Source organism: Chrysochloris asiatica, unplaced genomic scaffold, assembly GCF_000296735.1.
Source record: "Chrysochloris asiatica unplaced genomic scaffold, ChrAsi1.0 scaffold00116, whole genome shotgun sequence".
NCBI classification, from domain to species: domain Eukaryota; kingdom Metazoa; phylum Chordata; class Mammalia; order Afrosoricida; family Chrysochloridae; genus Chrysochloris; species Chrysochloris asiatica.
Genome location: NW_006408634.1, coordinates 10034301 through 10043056, shown reverse-complemented (window position 1 = coordinate 10043056; position 8756 = coordinate 10034301). Strand labels below are relative to the sequence as shown.

Here is an 8756-nt window from a genome sequence, read left to right as displayed (position 1 = left end):
ATATATTCAGTTAACCTTCCTGGTGCAGCACTGTAAGATAAGCACTGGACTGCTAACCACAAGATGGGCAATTCAAATCCACCAGTTGCTCCTCGGAAACCCTACACAGGGACACTGAATCATATGGGAGTCCCGGTGTGGCTCTGTAAGATAAGCACTGGACCACAAGGTCGGCAGTTCAAACTCACCAGCCGCTCCTTGAAACCCTGTACAGAGTCACTGAGTGGGAACTGACTTGTTGGCACTAACAGCAACTTGACTCAGATCCGACTCCTTGGCACTTAACAGCCTTCCCAACCTTTTCCTCCTGTGGTAGGAACCTTGGAGCAAGTGTTGAGAGTTGGTGGTCGAGAAATGAAAGAATGGTTGGGAAGTATGGTCTTCCCAACCCAACCAACCACAGGCACCTTCGTGCAGCAGGCACCCAATTCTTTCTTATTGAATGAAAGAATGAATTAAAGTTCAAGTTTACAGAAGTTATGCTGGGACGGCCCCAATTTCAGATTCTGAATCGATCATGAGTGGAGCTGGGATACAGAATCCGCACACACGTATACAGTGTCTTAATTGCAGAGATCCACTCAAGGGGCGGATCCTTTAAGAGACTGGAGACCCTCGACGCTTGGCAGGGCCCAGTCGGGGGCGGGGCTTCAGACCCCAGCATTTTGGATGGAACCACCTATCATCTATTACAAGGGAGAAGTGAGACAGTCCTTCTGTATCTCTCGCCAGCACTTTTACCACTCCCGAGCTATCAGTTTGGTATCTTTGCTTCTATAACAGCCACACAATTTCCCCTTTCGCCTCATTACGTTTCACAGTTCCAAGCATCCATCTATCTCGGGTTTCCCCACCACCACCACTTAGTGGCTCACCCCAGTTTGACGCATTGCAGGGAAGGCCGGACCAATCGATGCCGTGCTCTCATTTCCCCCATGACCCAGGCCCAATAGCGACGCGGCTGACACTGGGACGCGTCACGCATCGCCGAGAGATGCCCCTCCGCCGAGCAGAAAAATGGTGCGGGAACAGGGGGCGGGGCACGCGGTGACAAAGTAGTCCCTCGTAGGGAGCGCGCGTGCCCGCGGCCGGCGGTCAATTCAGCCCTGTGAGAGCCGGAGCGGAGGGATCCGTGGAGGCCTCGGTGCGACGGCACGCGAGCCGGGCGGGGCGGGGCCGGGTGAGGCGGGGCGCGCGCAGCGGCCGTTGGGGGACCGTTGGGGCGGGCAGCGGCGGCGGCGGCGCGCGCTGCGGGCGGTGTGTGTGTGTGTGTGGAGGCGCGGACGCGCAGCGGAGCTCTAGCTGCTGCAGCTGCTGCTGCCGCCAGAGGAGCCTTGATCCCTGTGCACCGGACACCCAGGCCTCGCCATGGTAAGTGCGACTGAGGGGCCACCGGAGTGGAGGGGGCCCCGAATGGGAGTCGTTTGGGCCCTACGAGCCTCAGGGATCCCCCGCCAAAGGGGGCGTTTGAGCCCTAACTGGACGCTCTGCACCCCGATCGGAACGTTTGAACCCAGAGTGGGATGTCTTGATTCCCAAATGAGGGCTTTGGTGCTTCCAGAAGCGATTTTGAGCACCAGAGGGGGGCATTTGAGCTTTGGTGGGAGTATGCGGTCCTTCAGAAGGGGTATCTAGACCCGGAAAAGGTTTTTGGAGCCCAAGATGGGACGTTTGATGTGGGGTGTATGGAACCTAGTGGGGACGAGACAAGAAACATGGGCTTTTGAGCCAGAGGATGCAGGGACCCTGGGCAGCCGGGCTGCTGGGCCTGGGTGGGGAGGGGTGGCCACGCCGCTCTTAGGGGGCATAGAGGAAGGGATCAGGGGCGATCAGGATGCCGAGGGGGGTCACTTCTGCAGGTTAGATCCTCAAGGGGCAATCGAAAGGGCTCCCCAAAGCCCAGCCCAACATAGGAGGAGGAAGATCCCGGTGGGTGGCAGTGGAGGGTCTGGAAGATGCTCTGGAAGCCTGCAGGGCTGGGGATGATCTGGGTTGTGGAGGTGGCTAACTGGGAGGCGTGGAGACTGGTCTTGCCAGCAGTAAGGGGGCAGAGGATCCAGCGGTTGATTTGGGGGTGCAGCTAGAGATGGTTCTAAGGTTTCTAGTGGAGTAGGACTGTTGCACCAGGAAAGTAGGGGTCTTTTATTTGGGGGGTGGAGTAGGAGGAGTGTCGTGTTTGAGCCCATGAGGAGGTGGTTTCCAAGGTGAGGGGTGGGGAAACACGTTTGCTGGGGCTGTGGAAGGCGGGGTGGGACCGGGCTGTGGGGTGGGGGTGGGGACATCGGAGTAGGAAGAGAAGAAAAATGAATGGTGGGACTAAGTTTGGAGGTGGCTGTGGGTAGCTCCTGGAAGTATATAGGAAAGACTGGGACAAAGACTGTTCATTCTGGAGGAGGGAAGAGTGGGCTTCAGAGACCCCAAAGGAGTGCTGTTCTGTCCTTCCCGCCCCCCCAGGGCTTCCCTAGAAGGAAAGGGTTGGGCTGGAACCCCACCCCCACCCCGCTCCGTGGGAGCAGGTGGGCGGAGCTGTTCAGGCCCCTATTGCGCACTGAATCCGCATGAAATGCAGGTGGGGGATCAAAGTTTAGGGTGCTTCAACTGAGCAGGCTTTTTGGAGACCGGGAGCCTCATCCCCCCTCTGCCCTTTCTAGAACAGGAATGCTGAGTTTCTCCAGGTCCCCAGCGCCTGGCCGCTGCTCTGCAGCTCCATGCTTGTGCCAAATAACAGTGCAGTGCAGTGTGGCGTCGGTGACAGTCGCAAACCTGTTCCACGTGCCCTAGGGGCAGGAGTTGCAGCACTGAGCCCCAGACGACCTGAGGGAACCCTGTCATTGGCCCAAGGGCCACTTGTTCTGTTCTGGGAGGCCCCCTCCCTAAGTGCCTGTGTTGATCTCAATCAACCAGGTCTTTGAGAGCAAGGGGGAAGACTGGTTCTTGCCTACTCCCTGCCGCCCACAGCCCCCACAGGCTCAGCAGCCTCAGATCGCAGCCCGCCATGGTGCCTGGTAAGGCCAGGGGACAGACAGCCACTGCTGTGTATCAGATCTCAGACTTGCTGACACACACCTGATGCCTCCTTGCTGTTACCCCATACCCCCCACCCCCAGCAGAACCACATTGCGGAGGAGGCGGGGGCAGAGCACAGTGACACACACCAAGAGGCCCCCACCCCCAAAAGCAGCCCTAAGTTTGGACCCTGGCTAGTTGTTCTTTCCATGTGTGGTCAGCAAGGTGTGGGTGGGACAGAGCCCTGGTGGCTGGCCTTGGACTTGGGCCGGCTTTCTGAGACTCCTCCTCGGCCGGGGTGAGGGGCCCTGGCCTTGGTTTCTGGTCTCATCTAACACTGTACGCTGGCAGTGACTGGGGGCCAAGGCAAGGCAGAGAAGTCATACCGTCTTCCCTCCCCCACCCCAAGATTTTTTTTTTCCTGTTCCAGCCCCATGTTGGAGCCTAAGAGGAAGGAGAAGGCAGCAGGAAACCAACGGGGTGGTTTGGAAGGCTGTTTGGGGGATGAAAGCTTAAAGTCTTTGGGTCTGGCAAGGGAAGACGCCCTGAGAAAAGTGGGTTCTCCCAGTTAGGGATGGCGACTTCTCCGGTCATCTGAGTGTTCCAGGCAGCAGCTGGGTATGGAGGTCTGGGCCCCAGAGCTGGGACTGTTCCATTACCATGCAAAGGACAAGGGTCTCTGGAACATGAGACAGCACTGGCAGTCCCCACAGTCAGAGCCACGCCTGTTTGCAGCAGCCCTGGACTTGAACGTGGCAGGGCCTTGTCTGCAGAGCCTTTCCAGCCTTCACACCCTAGCTAGTGTGGCCCAAAGATGGAAGCAAACGAGACCCCTTGTTTCTGTGCAGAGGAAATGAGAAGGGTCCCACCGGGGCCAGCTCTTTCCATTGGAGGCCATGGGAGGAGGCTGGGAAGCAGATGGAATGAGCCCTTCTCCCTGGTATCCATTCTCACTTCTCTTCTTCTGCTTGCCACCCCTGCTGTTGCCCCCAGTCTGGATAACCAGGAGCCTAATCTCTCATCTCACTTCCCTGGGTGTGCGTATCAGGACCCCTGGGATCCAGTGGACAAGAAGCTCCCTCCCAGGCGGGGGCTACAAACCAACAGTACGAAGCCCCGCCACCTGCTGGGTCTAGAAGGCAATGCTTTGGAGTCTCCATTTGGCCCCCTAATCTCCCCTTTAGACTTTTCCAGAACATGCACGTGTGGCATTTTTGTTTCTCAACCTTCTTCCCCCTCCCTCTGTCATTGTCACTTTGATGTCCCCTCCCAGTCTGCCTGTTTGGGCCTCGGTCCAAGTTCTTTTTCCCTTTGGGAGAGAAATGAGACAAAACCACTGTTTCTTGATTATTCGGGGCAAGAGCAGGATGGGGTTGTTGCGGCCTCTGCTGGCACCTAGGTTTAGCATAATCCAAAGATACACATCATAGTTTGCCTCCAGTCTGAGCTCTCTAACGCAAGAACCCTCCCGTAGAAGTTGGAGGCCCTCTCCCCTAATCGGAAAGGGAAACAGCATCTGAACCCACCGTTCCAGGGGGGTGGCGCTCTCTTGGCAGCATTCACAAACACCAAAGACAATTCTTCCTTTAGCAGCTGAAAGCGAACTGTTGGGATCTGGTTCCTCATCTATGAGGAGGCTTCTCTATGGCCCTTCCCAGCACAGCAGCGCCGGAAAGCAGGGCTTTTCCTCTCCTCCACCCCACCCCACATCCCAGCACGCAGGAGAGCGTCGGCCACAGGCATGGCCAGGACAGAAAAGGGTTAATCACTGCAGCATGTTGGGGATGCAGACTTCAGCACTCCTGCCTTTGCCACCACAGTCTGCTGCTGCCTACTATGGTCTCCTCCCTGACATGTGTCCCCCTTGCCCAAAAGAAACCAAGGCAAATGGTGTGCTGCACCTATCCCAGTGTATAAATGCAGGGGAGGCCAGAGCAGACAGCTTGCTCAGGCTTCTCCTGGGCCTTCGAAACAGCTCAGAGGCGCTGCCATTTGAAGGGGTCTACACTGCCTGGACTCTGTGCTTCCACAGACGCTACCAAGGGTAGCCCTAGCCATCGCCCCTCTGCCCTCCTGGTGTGGTGCTATAGGGTTAGCCCTGGACTGCAAACCACAAGGCTAGTGATTCAAACCCACCAGCTGCTCCCTGGAAACCCTAGACAGAGTCACTACGAGTTGGAACCAAGAGAATGGCACCTAACAACAACAGAGCTGCTTGACCAGGACTCTAGGACAACTGCTCCCCAAGGAACCAGGGCTCTGTGGCTCCCTGCAGCAGCACAGCACCCAGACACCACACGGGGGAGCCTCTGCCTTGGGGTCTGGGTAGCTTCATCAGGCCCCAGCCTACCCTAGGGTCCCGCGTCCTGAAGAACCAGGCTCAGACCCTGCCCTCTGGTACATGGAGGACTTAGGGGAGATACAGAGAGCCAGCCTCCCCTGGAGTGGCCTGGGCCGGCACTGTGACAACCTCTGTCTTTCTTCCTCTTCCAGGCTGACCAGCTGACCGAGGAGCAGATCGCAGGTGAGCCCAGCTGGACCACGCCCCCTCACCCTTCCCCAGCCAGCCCTTATCCCTAGGAGTGACTTCCGAGTGCCACACCTGTGGGTTCTCTACATCTCCTGATGCTGTAACCTGTGCTCCTCATGTTGGTACATGTTAGAGAAGTGCAGCAGTGCTGAAACCATGTGGCCCCCAGGTGGGCCTGCCCATGACAGCACAGATGTGTCCTCTCCTGGCCATGGCTCCTGTGTGCTCATAGAGAGCAGGAGGAACCAGGTCTCTGGAAACCCCTGCCTCCCTGCAGAGCTGAGGGCCCCAACCCACATTAGGAGCCGCCCCGGGGCTGCCTGGTCACCCCTAGCCCTGCACTTTTCCCACTGCCTGTGGCTCTTGTTCGCCCTGAGGTCTCTGCTCCAGCGACACCTCTGCAGGGCTTTCTCTGAGCCCTTCTCCCAAGTCAGCACCCTACTTCCGCCTCTCTCCATTGCATCTCTCTGGGGGTCTCCTTCAGAGCATCTCTTGCTCTATGATACTATTTTCTAATGTCCACACTTACTGCATCTCCTGTCATTAGATCATTAGGTGTGAGTTCCTACAGTCAGGCCCTTGGTTGGGTTGGTACCCACTGTCTCCTCAGTGCCTGAAATATAGTTGGATGTGCATTGCTAAACAAATGAATAAAGCATCATTTTGTCTATCTCCCACTAAGCTACATAAATCCTTGACTCCCTCCCCCCCCCCATTTAATTGGTTTTGTCACTCCCAAACCCTAGAAAGGTCACAGCTCTGGGAACTAGTCTGTGTCCCCCTCTCCCTGAGCTGATCTCCCTGAGACAGCAGAGTAGACCAGGGAAAGATGGAGAATGGGCTCTGGCCCTTACAGTGCTTGTGACCCTGGCTCTGTTACCAGGCTAGATGGGTAACGAGAAGAAGCCAAAAGTGGACTTGCCTGCTCCCTCTCTCCACTCCCTACCCCCACCCAAATGCACACAGGCCACACTCTCACCCAGGTGGCCATGGAGACCCACCAAAGCAGGCCAGAGAGCAGCCTTGTTTTAAGATCCTGATGTGACCCACTCCCTGCACCCTTCACCCCCAAGCGCAACAAGGCTTCCTTATAGGGGCAGGCCAGCATCCCCTGGAGGGTCTTCCCATTTCCTCAGGCCATGCACACCCCAACTCTGCCCTGATAACACAAACACGCACACCCTTACTTTCACCCTGTTCCCATTAGCAAACTGTCCACCGCCTCCCCCACCCCCAGGGACTAGGCTGCCAGGCATCTGTTCTCTGAGGGCCTGGGGGTAGACGAGTACCAGGTGCCAAAGCAGCCCGGTGGGAAGGCAGGCTCCGTGCGCTGCTCTCCCTCTCAGCAAACAGCATCCCCAGCTGTGGCCAGCCCACTCCCCCACCCCACGCACCATCGGTCAGCCATGCTCCACTGCTGACAACACCCCCACACTGCACCACCCTAGACACTCAGCTCCCTCCCTGGGGAGCCGGCAGGGATGCAACTGGGCTCCCCTGTCCTCTCAGTCCAGAGGCAGGATTCGAACATGTCCAGAAACGTACACCAGTAACCACAGACCGTGAGGTCCTGAGGTGGGCCTATACCTGACAGCAGAGTGAATGCTGGGATTCCACACAACCTTGGGATCTCATGTCTCCATAACTGGCCTCTCCCTGCCTATCACCACCTCTCCTGTCCCCTAGCCTAGAGCCCAGATGCAGCAGAACTCATGTGGAGAGCTCTCCCAGACAATGCAGATTCAGCCAGCACCGTCAGCCTGGGTCATTCCCCTCAGCAACCCCATCCGTAGAGAGCTAGGTTGTTCACTGAGTCCTGAGTAAGAGAAGGATGAGGACACAGGTCATGTCAACTGGGGTTTCCCTGTGGCTTCTCGAACCCTGATCCGACCCTTTTCTCCCTTAGAGTTCAAGGAGGCCTTCTCCCTCTTCGACAAGGATGGAGACGGCACGATCACCACCAAGGAACTGGGGACGGTGATGAGATCCTTGGGACAGAACCCCACTGAAGCTGAACTGCAGGACATGATCAACGAGGTGGACGCAGATGGTGGGCACCACCTCCCCCTGACAGTGATGACTTTCTTGGGGTGCTGAGTGAGCCAGGGTCTCTCCCGGGGCCCTGGAAAGAGTATTACCTCCTCCTTCATGTACCTTCCAGGGAACGGGACCATTGACTTCCCAGAGTTCCTGACCATGATGGCCAGGAAGATGAAGGACACGGACAGCGAGGAGGAGATCCGAGAGGCTTTCCGCGTCTTTGACAAGGTGAGCAGCCCCGGGGACTGCAGGCAGTCTTCAGGCAGCCAAGTCGAGCAGGCGGGACCACCATCATCTGGAGGTCTGGGCTCTAGTCTAGCCCCATTGCTACTGCTCCTCAGTCTCCAGAAACCCCGACCCCTACCGGGGACTTCCCTCTCCTTTCCTGGGGAGGGTGACTGATGGCCTCTCCCTGCGGAGCAAAGAGCACTCGGGGCTCAGAGCCTTGCCCACCCTGATCCCCAGGATGGGAACGGGTACATCAGTGCTGCCGAGCTCCGCCATGTCATGACGAACCTGGGTGAGAAGCTGACCGATGAGGAAGTGGACGAGATGATCAGAGAGGCCGACATCGATGGCGATGGCCAGGTCAATTATGAAGGTGAGTCCTTGTCATCTCTGTCACTGAGGACAAGAATTAGAGGGTCACGGTTCCCTGGACAGCGGCGTGACCCTGTCCTCTGGTCTTCACTCCACAGAGTTTGTACAGATGATGACTGCGAAGTGAAGCCCTGGGCAGCTGGCGATGCCCGTTCTCTCGATCTCTCTCCCCTCTCGCCGCCGCCCTCTCTCTTCAATACTCCCCTTACGTCCCCTGGTTTTAGCAAACACCAACGGATTGACTGAGAATCTGATAAAGCAACAAAAGATTTGTCCCAAGTTGCATGATTCCTCTTTCTCCTTCCTACCCAGCCTCCTCCCAGGCCCCTCATCTCTTCCTTCTGCGGTCACCCCTCCTGCCCCCACCTCTCCCATCACCCAAGGTCTGCCGAGTTTATAGAATGAATCCCCACCTCCATTCCCTCTGGGGAGCCTCTGCCCTCCTCTTCCAGCCCGGGGGGGCTCTCCTCCGTTGCATTTTGTTTCCTTTCGTTTGTCATCTTCTTTTGGGTGCGGGGGTGGCTGCCAGCCCTGTCCCGGGATCTGCTAGGGAGGGACGCAGCCCTTGCCCAGGCAGAAG

At 57.4% G+C, this 8756-nt stretch overlaps 1 protein-coding gene across 1 annotated transcript; it reads left to right on the top strand.

The window, feature by feature from the left end:
• The first annotated feature begins 2995 nt into the window (after nt 1-2995).
• On the top strand, nt 2996-8303 carry CALM3 (calmodulin 3 (phosphorylase kinase, delta)). Its single transcript, XM_006868440.1, has 6 exons — nt 2996-3005; nt 5480-5530; nt 7443-7586; nt 7698-7804; nt 8042-8177; nt 8275-8303. Exons 1-6 carry the CDS (start codon nt 2996-2998, stop codon nt 8301-8303), a joined length of 477 nt encoding a protein of 158 aa, XP_006868502.1.
• Nucleotides 8304-8756: the final 453 nt, after the last annotated feature.

Excerpts from the sequence above, each read along its gene's own strand:
- CALM3 (XM_006868440.1), top strand. Across the intron at positions 5,531-7,442 it reads GACCGAGGAGCAGATCGCAG|AGTTCAAGGAGGCCTTCTCC; the intron begins GTGAGCCCAGCT and ends TTTCTCCCTTAG. Across the intron at positions 8,178-8,274 it reads TGGCCAGGTCAATTATGAAG|AGTTTGTACAGATGATGACT; the intron begins GTGAGTCCTTGT and ends TTCACTCCACAG.